Source organism: Phasianus colchicus, chromosome 3 (assembly GCF_987193195.1).
Source record: "Phasianus colchicus chromosome 3, bPhaCol1.hap1.1, whole genome shotgun sequence".
Lineage (NCBI taxonomy): Eukaryota > Metazoa > Chordata > Aves > Galliformes > Phasianidae > Phasianus > Phasianus colchicus.
In genome coordinates, this window is record NC_143438.1 from 16,518,368 (window position 1) to 16,535,965 (window position 17,598).

At 39.0% G+C, this 17,598-nt stretch overlaps 1 protein-coding gene and 1 long non-coding RNA gene across 5 annotated transcripts in view; one reads left to right on the plus strand and one right to left on the minus strand.

Annotated features, from left to right (window-relative positions):
- Nucleotides 1-4,783: 4,783 nt before the first annotated feature.
- LOC116226378 (cadherin-6) overlaps nt 4,784-17,598 on the minus strand; it is a 99,703-nt gene continuing 86,888 nt past the window's right edge. For both annotated transcript variants that reach the window (XM_031589244.2, XM_090137060.1), the window contains exons 9-12: nt 13,624-13,745; nt 12,745-12,862; nt 12,409-12,660; nt 4,784-8,243 (exon numbers count right to left, since the gene is read on the minus strand). In XM_031589244.2, coding sequence (XP_031445104.2) covers nt 7,753-8,243; nt 12,409-12,660; nt 12,745-12,862; nt 13,624-13,745 — 983 coding nt within the window. In that variant the 3' untranslated portion in view covers nt 4,784-7,752. The remainder of the gene's footprint in view (nt 8,244-12,408; nt 12,661-12,744; nt 12,863-13,623; nt 13,746-17,598) is intronic.
- Nucleotides 10,341-16,035, plus strand: LOC116226379 (uncharacterized). Of its 3 annotated transcripts, XR_016465040.1 has the most exons (5): nt 10,341-10,388; nt 11,558-11,633; nt 12,157-12,259; nt 12,495-12,598; nt 14,537-16,035. It is a non-coding gene; the product is annotated as an uncharacterized LOC116226379 (long non-coding RNA). The 3 variants fall into 3 exon arrangements; XR_004166307.2 differs by lacking the exon at nt 11,558-11,633 and having other exon boundaries at nt 10,343-10,388; XR_016465039.1 differs by lacking the exons at nt 11,558-11,633; nt 14,537-16,035 and adding an exon at nt 12,698-12,777 and having other exon boundaries at nt 10,343-10,388.

A 17,598-nucleotide genomic window follows, 5' to 3' on the forward strand; every position in this document is an offset into this window, starting at 1 on the left:
ATGAACTACTGTTGAATGTTCAAAAAAGATGTTACGGGCTAATTATATGTAAGTTTTCTTCCTGAAGTCCACCAAAGATTGCAGGTGAATGTTTAAGCTGATTATTTTAATTGATTACAGAAATTTCTCAGTTCATTACAGGTGACTCTCACTGTTAAACTGGTTGTTCTTTTTGTCTAGTTTTAATACTTCTGGTGAAGCTTTGCTGTGACTTCTCCCCCACTTTTCTTTGTCCTTGTATTTAGGAAGAATTTTAAACACGATCAAACTTCTAGAAATGTAGGCAGATATTCAAATTTTCTTTTAGGAAACGTTAAATGAATAATTCTATCTGGAGGTTTTTCTACTTATGTAGAAAGACATTGTAAATGACATTTATCCTCTCCTTAAATGAACAAAGACTTAAAGGTTTTTTTTTTTTTTTTTTTTTTTTTTGGACCTCATACAATAAAAGAAAAATAACAGTACCATTTAAATTATATGATCTTTATATCCTACAAGAAAGGTATTCTACATGCTTTATTCAGGTAAAGCTTCCTCTGGCTTCCAGGGAAGCCTGGGCTAGTTAAAATTTGGCTTGTGTTCATGGATTAATATCCTCCTGATAGTAAGCATCTCTAAATGATGTTTTCTGAAATTATATCGCTCTTTTGGGATGCCTCACTAACCATGGGCAGTGATCCTACTGCTTTTACAGCATGTTGTAAGCCAGACACTTACAAATGATGTTGGAAAGGCTGAGCCAGTTTACCTCTGTGCTCTAATGCAATTGCAGAATCTTTCTGAAGGTTTAGCGTTATGATAGTTGTGTAGATACAAACCATAGATTGAGAGAATTAGGGAGGAAAAAAAAAAAAAAAAAACAAGTTAGAAAAAAAAAACCAATTTATTAAGTAGCATCATATAAATAACTTGTTACAAAAATCAATTTGCAAAAAGGCAAATTCACTCTGTTTGTGAGAAATTGTTGTTCAAATTGGTTTCTCATTAAATCCTTAGTCCCCCTGCCCTCCGCCCCCCAAAAAGAAGCCAGTACAGTGAACAAGAAATATTAGGGAGAGAGCGCACACTTGCCATCTGACCATAACAAACTGCCCATTCACGCTGCAGAAGAGGTGATGGTTCCAGCATGGATCCCTCTGTAATACAGGGAAGCTTCTAGGTGTAAATCTCTTGGGTGCCAAAAATATTATTGCCCGCAAACGTTCCTCCTTGATGACCAGGTCCATCTGATGCTGAGGCTCCTCCTACAAGAGGGGACACATTGCGAGAGGCTGTGTAGCTGGGGCATACCAGCAAGTAAATCTTCCCAGGTCGTGGCACTGGTTTCAATTTATTCTCGGATGTATTTTTAATTAAAAAAAATCAATACCGAAAAGCATTTATTTTAAGGGTTTAAAAATCACAAATCGCAATAGGAGTTTGCCAGATTGATTTAGCTCAGTAACACAGTTAAGATGCACATAGCATTTATTATAAGGCCTTTTTTCTTTCTTTTTTTTTTTTTTAAGTTTAATTTTCAAAGCAATGAAAGTAATCACAGAATTGAAACAGTACAGTGATTCTGAAGAGTTTTTATATGTCAAAATCCAGAACAATTTCATGTTTTCACTGTTGTTTCTTTGTTCTGTTCACCTGAATGCTTAATAATACTATACATTTGTTCCTTTAATAAACACTAAGGTAATAGATTGTAGAAAACTAAAAGCTTATAGAAAGTGTCTCCAGGTATATTTACATAAATAGTGCAGTCTCATAGGAAAGGTCAAAAGCCCATGGGAGTGGAAAGGATTAATCTATGTGTGAGACTTACGCCTTCTTAGTCAAATTAACTTTGTGAAAGGAGAAATGTGAAGTTTGCAGCTCCTTTTTTTTTTTTCCTCTTCTTTTTTAAAGAGAGAAGACATGCAGAAAAAAATAAGAGCAACTTCTGTAAAAGCTCCTTTGAAATCTAGCAACTTTATGTATAATGTGACAGCTTTGTGGCTTTTAAGTGCCGTGGGCCTGCCTTGCATGTGAGTGATTGCCTCCCCCCAATTCCCACCCTGTGCAATTCATTTTCTGTTCTTCTGCCTGAAACTCTCAGCTCTCTGACTCTTGAACTCCTTGTAACCCCAGACAAGGCTTTTGGATACCTCCTGCTGAATTTATGAACTGTTCAGGGAAGTGTTTCATATATGATGAGTGTAGGTCTGGGCTGAAAAGTACAATATTGCAAAATGATGGGCAGGATCAAGATTGTCTCAGCTGTGCCTAAATAAAACTGCTGAGAGAAAAGACTGGCATTAAAGCGTGGAGTTGGCTGCTGTGTTTTTCCTCTCCTGGAGCAATGCAGAAGGCTGTAGGCATTAAATATACTTTTGTTCTTCATCTCTCTTAAATAGAGAAACAACCTCTAAGGAAACAAGTCTAGTAAAGAAAAATATCATGGAATCACTGAATGGTTGAGGTTGGCAGAGACCTCTGGGTCCATCTGGTCCAACCCCCCAGCAGAGCCACACAGAGCTGGGTGCTCAGGACCGTGTCCAGGTGGCTTTTGAAGATCTCCAAGGAGGAAATTCTACATCATCTCTGGGCAACCTGTGCCAGTGCTCTGCTGCCTGCACAGTGCTCAGTTCTTCAGTTGTAGCTCTGACATTTACTGGGGAGGTTGCATTTTCACAGGTCTTGAGGGCTAGAAAAATACCCTGCCTTTCCCAACTTACAAAACAGTTCGTACTCATCAGAAATAGGATAACGATTGTGAATTTGTCAGCTCTTATTTGACAGAGGAGCTCAGACTGCAGTGTTAATTAAAACACAAATGGGCAGGGGATAGCAACCCCCAGTTGGGATAGTGATCGTGTAAAACAGTTCAGTATTACTAATAGCCAAATGAAATATGGAGAGATTTAAAACAGATGGTGGCAGGAAGAGCTGATAGTGTCCACAGAAGTCACCTGCTCAGAATCACTGTCCATAACCCACTGAAAAGAATGCAGAAGACTATCAAGTTAGATCTGGTGCAGAAACTTAGCATGTTTTAGTAATCATCATGAGAAAGGGTCTGTCTTCTCTAGAAATTTGCATGGAAATAGCCTTGATTTAATTTGCTTTGTCTGAGAAAGATGGTGTCTGTCTTGCTATCCACGCAAATCAGCATCTGGCTTCTATAGGCAATCTGGAAGCGGCAAAGTTACTGTGTACTGTTGTCTCTGATCAACGTGGATAAATCAGACTTTGAAGCATGCCTAGCTTCAAAATTTCATTTCTCTCCTTCTTTATTCATACTGTGTACACACATTCCAAAAGTCATCTCTCTCTGCTTTACTTCTTTGTGACTGTTGAATTTTTGTAGGATTAGAAATGTCCAGTTAATGTTTTTTGTTAGTTTATTTTTGTCAGAGAAATGGAAATATTATGCCTTTAATGCAGCCTATTGCTTCCAAAACTGGATCGTTTGCAGGCTGCCTTTCCCATTCCCATTCAACAACTATGAAATACCTTTCCATAGGATGAACTAAGGCCTGGCAGCTAACAAAATTAAGAAATGTTAGAAAAAAATATGTTGTTTAGGACAAATATAGAAAATACTGGTGTTGGTACATGTGCACTGTTTCTCTTCTGCTTGGGATCTTTCTTAGACATCTTTTACAAGCAGTGTCTGGAATGCATAACTTTTTTTTCTTTCCATGATTGGATAGTGTATCTGTCTGGGAACACATTTCAGTCCTGTGGCATTGCTAGCTGAGCTCTCAGGAAACCCCCAGATTCCCTTGTTCAGAGCTCACTGCAAATTTCTATCTTGGTTCTACTAACATACTAAGGCTGGTCTACTAAGGGAGATGTCCTGGCACAACTGTGTTGGCAGCATGTCTGGGAGCATCTGGTTTGCTGTATCTCCCCATACTGTTGCTGCTGTGGGACAGACTGATTCTTAACTTGAAACAATCATTATTCTGAGTAAAAAATCCATTTTACAGAATACAGTAGCTGCTCTGGGAGTTGGGGTGGAATAGCTATACTAGAAACCTTATTCTATCTCAAGTGTAGAGATGATATTGTTCTGCGACAGAAGGGCTGGAAACATCCCCCATGTAAGCAGGTATCTATTTTATGTTAACTCCACTGAGTTCCTTGGTAGCTTTTAATAGCTCCCCTGTTGTTAGAACAGACACTTTTCCAAGTGAAAAGCCAACTTCATTATTCATCTCTGCCTGGCTTGGCTAAATTTGCTTATAATGTTTATTCTATTCAAATGGGTGTGGTTCTAAGAACAGCAGGCTTATAACAGCCTTGAAACTCACTTCATAGCCCCTAATCTAACACTTGCTGATCTATAAATGACAATTCTAGCATTATGTGACGGTACTGTTAAATACTCATTTCTATCATCTAGCACACCAACATGCAACAAGGTGCAAAGAAACACTACTGCAAAGTTTTGTATTCACTGCAATATGGCACTTTCAATATTTAATATGCTGTACTGACTTTATAAATTGCACTTTGTGGTACTGCCAAGCAAGAAGAAAAGACAGAATTGAATTTTTCTTGTGAGAGATGCTTAGTCTGTCTAATTTGCAGGAAAAAAATAGACCTTAAGACCTAGATGCATAGTAAAGAATTTGGATGTGAGTTTGCCTTGAGTTTTCCTAGGAGAATCCATTTGCTATTGAGACAGCATATTATCTGTGGTGACATTACATAATTTTATATATTATACATTTACACAACAGGCATGAGCAGCCTCTCTATTACATATTGGGGCGCTCAATGGACAAGATAGAGCTAGCTTTCATCAGGAAAAGGGAATAGAAAAAAAAAAAAAAAAGAGGAGAGGAAAAAAAAAACAAATCACCAGATCAGACCAAGTCACTGTACTGACTTGGTGGAGGTGTGTGGTTCCCCCTATTGTGTTAGCTCCCTCAAGAACTAACGCAGGCAGTAATCATAGGGGACCACTCCTGTCCCAGCTGCGGACATGTGACAGCAGTCCACCCTAAACAGTGAGTAGAGGGTGGTTAGTGGGGCCAAATGCCTGTGAACCTGCAAGCCTGTAAGGCTTGGCAGCCATCTTTGCTGTCCCCAATGGTCTGAGGGTTAGGATTCACTGACTGGCTCTCAGCATCCAGCTCTACTCTGAGCATGTGATTTGCTGCAGGCAGCCCCACACAGAGGTGGGCAAGGAGCAGGTCTGTGGCAAAATGGTCCCCTGAAGGGTGCAGCATCTGCAGCAGCTGTATGAGGAGAGTGGCTTGTACTGAGAAGCCTGTGGCAGGTGCTGCTGAGCTCCTGCTTCTCCTCCCACGTGTCTGAAAGCCATTGAGGAATCAGGTGGTTCATCTCCTGTGCCAGAACCAGGTTTTGGGCAGGTTGCCTACAGGATGCTCTGATTTCCAGGAGGCCACAAAGGGACAGGCTTTCAAAGGCTTTCATAATCACAAATTGTGGAGGAGAACTGAGGAGAACAGGAAAACACGAGAAGGGCCTAGCTGTGTCACTGTCATCGTTTGGGCTCAGCCCCACCATGCATTGGAGCATCTAACCCAAGGCAGGCTGGGGGCTCAGCTCCCTCTGAAATCTTGCACTCCTCTGCACTGAAAACCCATCTGATCTACAATGTGGTCACCTACAAAGCACCAGCTGCCTTTCCCTACACCTGCAAACACGTAGTGCCTCCCACTGTGTTGCCCTTCCCAACACTGCTGGACACTGCAAAGCAATTCACTTCTCTGAACTGCAAGTGGGCCCACAAAATCAGAACTTCTGTCATCGTGCTTGGATGTGTCTAAAACTCTGGAATCTTACCATTCTCTTTATTTATTTCTCTGAAAGTAATGAATTCCAGGGATTAATTTTTAATCCCTTTTAATTTTCTGTTTATTAACTTTTTTCCCTCATCTTTTATTTTTAGAGTAAATTGGAGCTGTTTAAGTTTTCAAATTGATTCACTAAAGATTTGAGGGGGGAGAAGAAAGGAAATAGATCCATGCCTGTAATTCTACTATTAAATACTGTTTCAAAATTAAGTACATGAGATCAGTTATTTATGAGGTATATTAAAAAAAAAAAAAAGAAAATCCATCTTCCCTCAGCGCTCTGCTTTAGGCCATGTCCCTGTTTTGGGACCCAGGAGGGCTTTCAGCTCCTGGAATTGGATATGTCTGATGGCTACCCCTTTGGGTTTTTTCCATCTAGCCTCTCCTGGATGACTGGGTATAAAGAGCAGCCATAGTACAGGTTTGACAAACCAAAAGAAAGAGCAAATGGTACACAAGCTGTAGAGGAAATTGTTCTGGCTTGAGACTATGACATCTCCCCCGGCTCCCACCGCTGGACAAAAATTACTTAGCTTGGCAAAGCAGATAAGCACACCCACTGAGAGACTTGTGATTAAAATGTCACCTTCTGGTGAAGTCTTTAACAACGCTGGCTGAGTAGTTTATTAAAAGAAAAAGAAAAAAAAACCCACCAAAGTTATATACCCTGCTTTTCAGTACACTAGAATGACAATTGATTTTTGCTTATTTGTGCATTCAGGGCTTGAATCTGAAGGGGGAAGGCAAAAAAAAATGCAAAAAAAAGCATAAGAAATTACTTCCTCTGGCAGAGTGCCAGCATTTTCCATCTGTAAAGCATTTTCTGAGTGACTTATCTAATTCTTGCAACATCCTGATGAGGTAGGCATTATTTCCCTACTGTACAAATAGCAAAAAACTGGGCAGAGTCAGTGAGAAGCCACCCTGGGCTGCCACCAGGGGAGCTCAGGACATAGAAATTCTCTTCACTCCTTTGCAGTTTCTTCTTTTGACTCAACAGTCAGCAATGACCTTGGAGCTACAACAGCCCTCCTACACTTGGGAACAGGCAGAAGTAGAAAAGCCTGAGCCCTGCCTCCCCAGCACAGTGGCCTTCACCACTGATGTGCATGTGGAAGCCATCGCAAATACAAAGAAAAGCACAGTTACTTTCTGTTCCTTCCTCCAAGTCATGGTCTAATATGGAGTCTAGGTTCCTAGAAGCCATCTAAGAACAAGATACTGGGGCTACTGACCGCACACACATGCATGCACTCACATCTCTCCAGCAATGCTAGGTCAGAAGAATATATACATAGCAGTCAATGAACTATATATATGTGTGTTAATACGATTCAGTGCACTGGGGGCAATGGCAGGTTCTGAAAAAACACTTAGATTTAAATGACCATTAGGCCTCTCTAACTTCCTCATGAGTAAAATGTGTTGGATGTTTTTTCTCAGCTGACTCTACTTTGTATAATAAACCTTCATTCCATCAGCACTACTTTTGACTATAATACATAGGTTAAACTAGGGTACCTCATTACATTGGGATGTGCAATACACAATCAACAGAGCAGTCATCTGAGCTGAATAATCTGAATACAAGTAAAAAGAGCAAGTGAGCTTAAACAGTAATATACTCCAATTTACAATATAAGCAGAACAAGTAAAAATATTGCTCCCCATCTGATCTTTTTTTTTTTTCCCCTCCACCACTGCTGTGCCTGTAAGGTTAGCTTGATAAACTTGGATGCCCTAAAAAATAAGAACTTTGCCTCTTGGAAGCTCATAAAATGATACTAGAAAAAGTTTTCTGACAGCTGATCCACACTGCAGTCATTAGACAACTGGAACCGTTCGAACAGAGAACCCTTTCACAGAGCTGTGGAGAAATAGAAAGAAATAGCCACTTCACGTATCTCAATGCTGTTTCTGAAAATGAGGGAGGGAAAAAAAAGGCAACATATTAAGAGTCTTTGTCACTGTCCATTGAGCCATACATATCTGCCAGCTTTTTAAACCGCGGCCCCCAGTCACTGAGGTAATCATAGTCCTGGTCTCCATCTGTGGTCACCGACTCCAAGGAGCTGAGGGACTCTGCCACAGAACCATTACCTTCATATGCGTAGGTCGCTAACGAGTCATACGGGGGGGCTGCTGGGTCTGTATCATTCTCCTTTAACCTTTGGTTAATGAAATCTCTGACATCCGTGTTATCTCGGGCTGTTGCAGTCCGCCGTGGCATAAAAAGCGTTTCTGGCACAATGTCTCTGCGTAATTTATTATCATCTATGGCTTCGGGATTCCTCAGCGTGCCGATATCAAATGCCTGGGTGTCTTCCTCTCCACCACCTTCATCATTATAACTGACAATGTTGTCTCTGATGTCTTCTTTGGAAATAATCAAAGGCTCTTTTTTCCTTTGCCGTCTCAGTGCTGCAAACAACACCACTGTAACTGGAAAGAAAAACAGGGGAGAGAGAAAGAGAAAAGTTAATCCCCCAGCTCCATTAAAACCCAGATGAAGTGCTGAGCTAGGGCTTAAATTCTAAGCTTGAAAAGATGTTTTGCAAAACTGCAAATGTGTTTGTCAGGTTTTTAGACTATGCTTCTTCTGCTTGTGAGCACTGTGAGAGATGTTGTGGCATGAGTGTGCAGCAGACAAAGGAGATGTCAAGCTGGTAAGAAGCTGAGCAGTGCCTTCTTGTCAGCAGGCCTATTTTTACCCAGAATTATATAGCAACTCTGTTGCTTGGAGAACAGAGGTAGTTCCATGAGAGCTGGGAAGGGAGAAACACCTGCACCAAAACTCGTTATATATGTATTATATACCTTGAACATCTGGGCTGAGATGAAACTTATGCTAAGGACAAGACTAGTGTCTACTGGGCTTAACAAAAGGTTAGCAAAGGTGTACTTCAAGTCCTTCCTTCTCTGGAATAATTTAGGATATGGCATGGATTCTCAACTCACTCCAAGTCCAAGTTTATTTCATTAACTTTCCTGGCACGCTTTTACAATGGACACCATGTTTAAAAGTGTATAGCTTTGCCTTATAAAGTATATAACTTAAAGCCTGTGACATATGAGATATTGCCATATGGCAATGGCTTTATTAAATCTGCCAAAGGATTATGTTTCTCAAAAGGTATTTTATACTTTTCATTCTAAGATGGGTGTATATATATAATCTATTTAGAAGTCAGGAATTCTTTCAAAGGCCCTGATCCAAACCTAAATAATTTTACTCAATAACAATCCCTGGAGAAGTATGCACAGAGGTAGGAGGTGATATGTTAAACATTTTATTTCTTTTAGAAGTTGATTTCTTATTTCTTAGCTGGATTCTACTTTGTGATGGTAAATGACCAAATATTTACTAATGAACAGCAGCAAGGAGCAGGGATGTATTATTGCTTGGTAGTCTAAGTCCACAGTGCCCAGTATGTTAGCTCTGCTTTGCAAACTTGGAGAAAAAAAGACAGATCTTGTGGTCTTTATAGTTCTTTCAGAGCAAAGCAAAACAAATCAGAAGATGCCTAAGCTCACTGGTATGAGACAATAAGGTAGATCAAAGTTATCTTTCATGTCAGCTGTACTTCTAAAACTGTATTTCTAAGATGGTGTGTGAGTCAAAACACAGTAACAGACTTCTTTTTTTTTTCCAGTTCCTTCCTTGATTGTAACCCTGTTAAGAGCAATGCTAAGGACTGAGCACATCCCCAAAACAAAATTTTAGTCCATTGAAATTTGGTGTCTCTTGACAAACAAAAATCTGCTTTTTGTTGTCCTTGTTTGTCTGTGGTTTTGTTGTTGTTGTTGTTTGTTTATTTGTTTTTAATGATAGGCTTCCATGGAGAATGACTTAGAGTTAGATGCTATCTGTAGGTGTGTTGAAGCATTACTTTTTCTCTCTTTTTGACCGTAGAGAGATTTCAATATGATAGTTTAAAGTAGGAAAATATGCTAATTCTTATTGTATATTTACCATAGGAGTAATGTGAGTAAGAAAGAATATTTGTTAATAAAAGTCAAAAAGAAATAAGTAAGGTGGAAAAACTGAAAGAGGAAGAATGATTCAGATGGCAAAAACTTCGGGTTTGTATCTCAGTGATGATTTATTTCTGGTGTCACATAAAGACCCTAGTTTGAGTAATGCTTATTTGTGCAGCTGTGTTATAACAGAGAACTCTTGTCCTTATGAACATAAAGCTGTGATACTATAAAAGAGGGCTAGGAAAAGGTCTGTCATAGAGAATAGAGATAGCTGGAGTAAATTTTGGAGAACTTGAAAAATAGAGTCAATTTTGAATGTGCTTCTATTATAGGGCTGTCAGAATTATCTGAGAAAGGATTGATAGTTTTTACATGTGTATGGGAACTGCTGAGTCACGGCCTGAACCTCTGATTAATCACCTGAGGCAAGCAATGAGTCAGCCCTGGGAGCACAGGTGAAAGCAATTCACCTGTGCTGCAGGAAGGGGTAGAGCATGGCTCCACCTCTCCTAGACCCATTTAAGAGCCGACTACCAGTGGGGAAGGTTCTCTCTCTCTTGGGAAGATCCACTCCACTGGAGTTTCCTGAGTGAGCCCATGACACGGGTAAGCATCCTGTTTATTCTCTTTGTCTTGCTGTGCCTAACTCTCTTGCTTATTTCATTATTGTAACATCTTACTATTATTAAATTATATAGTATTCCTTTATATAATTTTCATTGATTATACAACATGGAAGAGTTTCTAATACATTTCATTTACAACAAAAAATGTGTTATACAGAATATTCTAGAATGATACTTAATAATTATGTCACATCTCTGATACTTGGATCTTCTTATTTTGCACTGAACTTGTAGGCAAAAAAAACAAACCAAAACAAAAAAAACAAAGAGAAAACAACTCAACATTAGATGTTATACATTAAAGTACATCACCCTTATATGCATGTCAGTTTTTAGGAATATCTGTGGCCTCCTGATAAGCCACTAGACCTATTCAGTCTGAAAATAAACCTAGCACTTTACAGGCACTTTTTGTTGCTGCTGAACTTTAAGTTGTGGTTCAGGTCTGCCCAGAGTATTGTTTTTCACTCAGTAGTGATTGCACATGCAAACCTTGCAACCAGCCTGAAAATAGAAAATTATATAGCTGAGTTAATTGAAAATCTGCTTATGGTGCATGGTGGCGTGAGCAGTAATTGACATAAAGTGCTGCTTAGCACACAGAATCAATTATTTTCGATTGACATAAAACAGGAAATCGTTTAATGTCAGATTGATATTAATGAGCACAGTTGTATTAACTAGTGCACGACTATCTGCAGCATTAGATTGATTTCTTTTTCTGGAAAGGAACTTGATACAAAGTGAGCTCAACCCTTAAAGGCCATGATATCATGTTTTGAAAAATAAATTTAATGGCAAATTAATGTTGAGATTGTTTTTCTAGGAATCTTTTTCTGAAGAGATGATAGCGCTTATCTGGACAAGCCATGATTACATTGTTGAAGTTTGAGTGTCACTATCTGGTCTTTGATTCATCACTGGAAGGAGAAATCATTTGTCAATTGTAATGCTCACAGTGATGAGCATATGGTGATGAGCATGTCTGAGGAAGATGCAAGCATAGTACAAACAAGTGGAATCACTAGGGAATATCTTTTCCCCTTCTTGACCCTAGTGCTATGACATTGGTCTGATTCCCTTCTTTTCTGGCCAGATGCTAATCATGACTAATAAAATCGATTTTGTATGTTGTACAATTCTCCACAGATTAATTATATCTGATGGCCGATGGACACATCTCAATTTTACTGAACAAGAGGAGTGGAATCTGCATGAGAGGATTGTGAGAGATGTTGCAAACTTGCCTTATTTTTCAACTAATAAACAAAAAGCTGACCACCTGTAAATGCTGCAGCCAGAGATCTGCACGTCCTTGAGATGTTAGAATGCTTTAGTAGCCACCCCATTTCAGCATCCTTTTCCAGTGGAACAGAAGCCCCAGGTGTGACTTGTTTGCCCCTAGGTTAGACATGGGAACATAACTGTTCAAAACTAAGTTATCTGGACCCCTTCTGAGATCAACAGGAAGAGAGAGATTCACTCTGCAGAGTGTGGATAGTCTAATTGACCTCAAATACTATTAAGGGGATTGGATGGACAGCTTTCTGGATGTGCCTGTTTCTTTCAATTGAGCAAAGGGTGTAGCCCTGCTGTCTCATCTTCCTTGGACATCTCTAGCTTTTAGACAGCTGAGATTAGGTGGGATGTATTCCATGCACCATATCGCCAGCACCCCTCACAGGAGGAAATACAATAATATAAATGTCAGATAAGACGTGGATGCTTCTGCTTTGTTCTTTTTCTAGCCTTGGTATAACTACTTGCAGCAGTAGAAAATAAGCCACTGACATCTGTGATACTGACTGCTTTGATCTGAAAGTTTTAACCCCTTGCACCATTTCTTTTGAGGTGAGCCTTTTGAATTTCCTAATTGTTCTGAAAGTATTTAGGAGAGAAACTTTCCATGTGGTTTGGTGGTTTTTTTTTTTGTATGTGTGTTTGAAATGCTCAAAATCAATTCAACCACGTAAAGAACAAAATACCTCTGAGCCACTTACCAAGTAATATAATGATACAGAGAAGAATGGCAATAAGAGCCCCAGTGCTAAGACCAGTAGGATGAATCAAGGCTTCTGCATTACAGGACAGCATCTTTCCTCGATGGTCGCAAGCGCATACCCGAATAGTCACCGTTTCAGTGCTGCTCTGGATAGGGTAGTCATTGTCTGATATTACTACTGGCAAAAGGTAGGTACTCATTTCATGCCGGTTATATCTGGTTTTTCGGGTGAAAATCCCCGCTGTGTTGTCTGGAATCATAAAGCACACATTTTATCTTCACCTGAGGACTGAAAGCAAGAGTGAGATAAATAAGAAAAGTCCTAGAAATTCACCTCTGTTGTCCTGGAGTGTAAAGTTTGAGCTGCTGGCTGCCTCTGGAGCTATGGAGAATGAAAACTGGTGTCCACTGTAAGAGTCATCTTTATCTACTGCACTCAATGTTTGTATCAGCTGAAACGATAAGAACAAAATTATCTTCAATGTCAGTGGACCTTATGCTTATTTATGATTTTACTGTTTTTTTTTTTTCCCCTGCTTTAATGAAGCTGATGCTGCTATCATGAGCATAACAAAAGCAATGCATGTGCTGCTGATGCTGCTTCGGATCACTGTGCTATTGTATCCCATACCATTAGCCAATAACATAATGAATTTGAAAGTTGGCAGGAAAATCACAGACTTTGAGAGCAGGTTTGGTTTGACGCCACTCCAGCTGGGTAGAAAGCTTTGCATGTGACAGGCAGCAGAAATGAAAGATGAGACAGTCCAGTCTGGCTACATATTCATCTAACCAAATCCCATGTAACTAGAATTGTTCGGCTGACTCTTCCAAATTATGTGCTACTTTGAATCATTTAGTAATAGCGCTGGTAGAGTGAGAGTTATCTGGCAGAAAATAATTATCTCACAGACAGGACCTGTAATAGTTTTTGAAGGAGACAGTGGAGGTGCCCGAATATAGCAGAAAATCACAGAGGGAAAATGAATCAGAGATAACAAGGCACAGTACAGAAAACAAGTGTAAAACATAGTATCATATTAGCTGCAAGAATACTAAGTGTAATCAGATGCTGTGCAGCCACTGTTTAGTTTAATTTTGCCAAACTGACGCTCTGATGCAGTGCAAGGTATATCTGTTGATGAGGTGGTGCAAGAGAAGTAGCAAACTCAATTCATTTTGAATATTTTCTTAATACAAGCACACAACACACCTGTTCTGCCTTTGCATTTTCACAGACAAAGGTCTCATAAAACATGGCAAACTCTGGAGCGTTGTCATTTACATCCAAAACCTTAATGAACACTGGGACACGGCTGCTTTGTTTTGGGTTGTCTGAAATGATAAAACCAGAAAAAAAACAGATTTTATTTAGCCCAGCTACTGACCCAGTATAGAAGAAAAGGACAGATTTAGGGGCTCAGTGCCTTCATTCCTTTCTCATTCATTATTTTCTGTTAATTCCTGGGGAAATACATTAGAAGATGAATTCCACAAAACTGTGCTGTATTATCATACTCTGATTATTAACTGTATTAACTGTAAACATTACAGGAGTTCAAGGAGTTGCTGGTTCAAGGTTTGCTGGTTCCTTTGTACATTCTGAACATGATTACGAACATATGTACAATATCTATAAAAAACAAATAACAGATTTCATTTAATTCTGGCATTTTATTAGTCTGCTTGGTGGTAACAATGTTCTCAGAACATATTCGCTTCCTTAACTCTGAAACAGGAAGACTGAATATTCATGAAGAGGGGGTTGCGGGTTTTTTTCTCTCCACCTATAAGAGGCAATATTCCCTCCCCTGCAAATCTCATGACAGAGTTCCTTAAGCTACTGTGATTACCATTACTATACATAAATAATAACCACTGCTGTGATCACGGGCATTTTCTAATCTTCTGTGGATTGATTTGGCTAATATTCTGGAGTTGATTTTAAAACATATCAGCAGAAGAACACCAGCAGCACTATATAAAATCTGCAGATTCCTGTATGTAAGCTTTTCTTTTTTTTTCTTTGCTTTAAGGACTTGGTAGGATCAAGAGATTGGATTTGACAATTTGAAAAGGATATTACTGAGCATAAAGTACTGATAAAAACATTGTTATCCTCACAGACAAAAATGAAAATTATTGGAAATGCAGCTCATTGTGCAGACCCTTTCTTTTCCTGTTGGACTACAAAGGAGACAGATCTTCATCAAAAAGGTACTCAAAGTGGGAAAGAAAGGCAATGTGCAGCAACCTTGCCTGAGAGGCATGAAGGAAGAAAGAGGCAAGACTCTGAGTCAAAAGGACACATCATAATTACCATCAGTTCCTAAGTTGTATAAGACCCACCCCTGAGCAGATTTGTCATCACTAATCAAGAGTAGACCAAGAGACATTTCCAGACTTGATCAGTGTCCCATGTCCGCCATGTGATGCAGAAATGATCCAGGACAGCTCACCTAGGCATACCCATTGTAGTACTTGGGAGCGTGTGGGAGTGTGAGAATGAAATCTATCAGGGAATGAGTGGGACTGAAATGACATTTATTTAAAATAAATCCCCACCTCCTCCCATTCATGAGGACTCGCTCTGTATTTTGCTACATTAATTTCCAACCCATATAAATATAGTTTATTAATACATTTTAATCTATGATCCAAGTAAAAAAAAAAAAAAACGGGAATAAAATATAGATCTATGAGTTTGCAAGCTTCTACAGGCATTCATTATAGTAGCTTGTTGAGTTAAGCTTTAATAAAAGCCCTATTACTGTATTTATCAAACTTTTATAAATTTGAAAATGCATTCTCCAAAATTGGCACCGTATATTCGTATTACAGAGTTCAGTCATTTGGACAAAATACTGCACTTTAAAGCTCCGCAGTCCCATTCGAGTTAATATGATTCCATTAGGCATAAAACACTTCCTAATATAAACCACAGGGCTAAATTCATTCAACGTGTAAAATATCTATGTACAATATATACTAGGCTGAATTTTATACTAAAATACATCAATATAAATGTTGAATTTTTATAATAGGCAGAAATCAAATTACTCATTTGAATTTGCAGGGCTACTTGCAAGACTATTTATAAGGGCATACCTTTCTAAAATATGCATTCAACTATATTGCCAAATGTGTTTCTTTTGCTCCCCAAAATTACAATTGTTTTCTTTCCTGCTTTTTGAACTATTAACTGCATATTTTCATTTTACTTCAAAGTGCTTAAGATCCTCACAATTTAAAATGAGAGTATAATAAATAGAAGCCATATAAAAACCAATATATTCTATGGATGGGGGCCTTTTTCTGATTTTATGAAAATGAGTTGAAATATGTTTATACATCATAAAGACCTTTTTGTCTTCTTTCAAATTATTTTTGCAAATGAATTGGGATTTTTTGTTTGTTCGTTGCGTTATCCTTTAATTACTAATGAGCTCCATCTCCAAAGAAAAAGTTCCATCATATGAAACAGACATATCTGCTTAAAATCTCTATAGTAGTATGTCTTATGCTTACCTATCAACTGCTAAACATTTTTTTTCTGAATGCTACTCCAATGTCCTGACAATGTTGATTTACCTTTAAGTATTAAGTAAAGGATATTTATTTTAAAACACCCTCAGAACTGTCTCTGGTGAGCTGTGATTCTGCAGCTGTGAGTCAGGAGTGCTGTGCACTGAGCTTCATTATCAGTTTGCCTCTGACTGTGGCAGATGTAGCGATCCTGTGTTTCATGAGGTAATTGTTTGCAACATTCAGAGCATAACTCTCAGGACTGCTGAGCAACTGCAGCTCATACAAATACAAACAGGAGAACATTAAAAAATGCAGCTATCTACACTTACTGATAATTTTAGAAAATTCAAGGCAAAACAACTTCTGTATTTCTGTTTGTTTTATACCATAAAACAAACCTGTCAACAGCCATTGCTGAAAGTTGTTTCTCTTTATGACTTTGCCACCTTTTTTGCATCCATCTCTTTGTGTGTGTTCTGCCTCTAACTGGCATGGATCCTTCCTTTAGTTTACTTCTTCACTAATCTAAATTAGTGATGTTGCGTTACTGAGAGCAACTAATGTTAGCAGAATGGAATTCAGCAAGCCTTGCTAGAAATGTCTAGTTTTAGCCAGAAGCATTAAGCAGTGGTGTTTTCCAGTTTAGTCTCTTGAGACTGAAATTAGTGAGGTAGCCTGGATCAGACTAAGCCTTGTTTCAGTAGTAGCTGTCTTTCAGCCAAGAAAATTGCCTTTGGAAGGCATCTACCCTAGTTATGCCAGATTTGGTCTAGGCTCAGAGATGCACAGCCTGGGAAGACAGTTGCAGCCTGCAATGTTTCAGACTAAAGAGGAATTGCAATTAAGGCAGAAACTTGTTTTAGACTCAGAAGGTTTAGCTGAGAGCATTTGGCCCAGTAGAAGCTCTGTCCTAAGGGATGGAGGCAAGGACTGAAATGAGTATTTCCTATAGATACTAACCTGGTTTTCAGATAGTACAGTTTGCTGCAGTGCATGTTATTTCAGTTCCACTGGGATCAAAGTAAGTGTGCTTCTTGGTATTCTTTCCTTTTTAGGTGTTTATTTTTTTCCCTCCTCTCCTATCCAGGAGCACTGTCTCTAGTGTACAACTCTTGACCCTAGACCACTCCTTCAAAGATTTAACAGAAACACAAACATCTGGCTAACAGCTAGACATCAGTGTTAGTGTTTGGTATGCAGAAACCACATACCTGGCATAGAAAGGTGCAAGCTTTCAAGAGAGAAAGAAAACTATTTTAAAAAACATCATTCCTGTAGGCGCTAGTGCACTGGTCTTATGTGCACAAGGCCATCTGTTTGCCTCACTAGTATCACATGTATCACAACAGTTTTCAGCTTCAAAAAAACCAAACCAAAAACCCTACAGAGTAAAGAAAACTGGAGTCAAGTACCTCTTAGTTACATTCTCCTCAGCATTCAGCCGCTGAGTGAGCCATACACAAACATACACTCAAAATGAGAAAGTAGAACTTGTATTCTCTTAGATCACGTTTTTAAATAATGCCATTTAACCTCTTGGACAGCCCCAGAACTGATAATACTAGATCAAGCTACCATTCTGTCATGGGCACTGGGAGTCTGCAAAGGTGAATGGAATTGTATTCTGTAATATGCCATATGTTTATAGGTGGACCAGTAA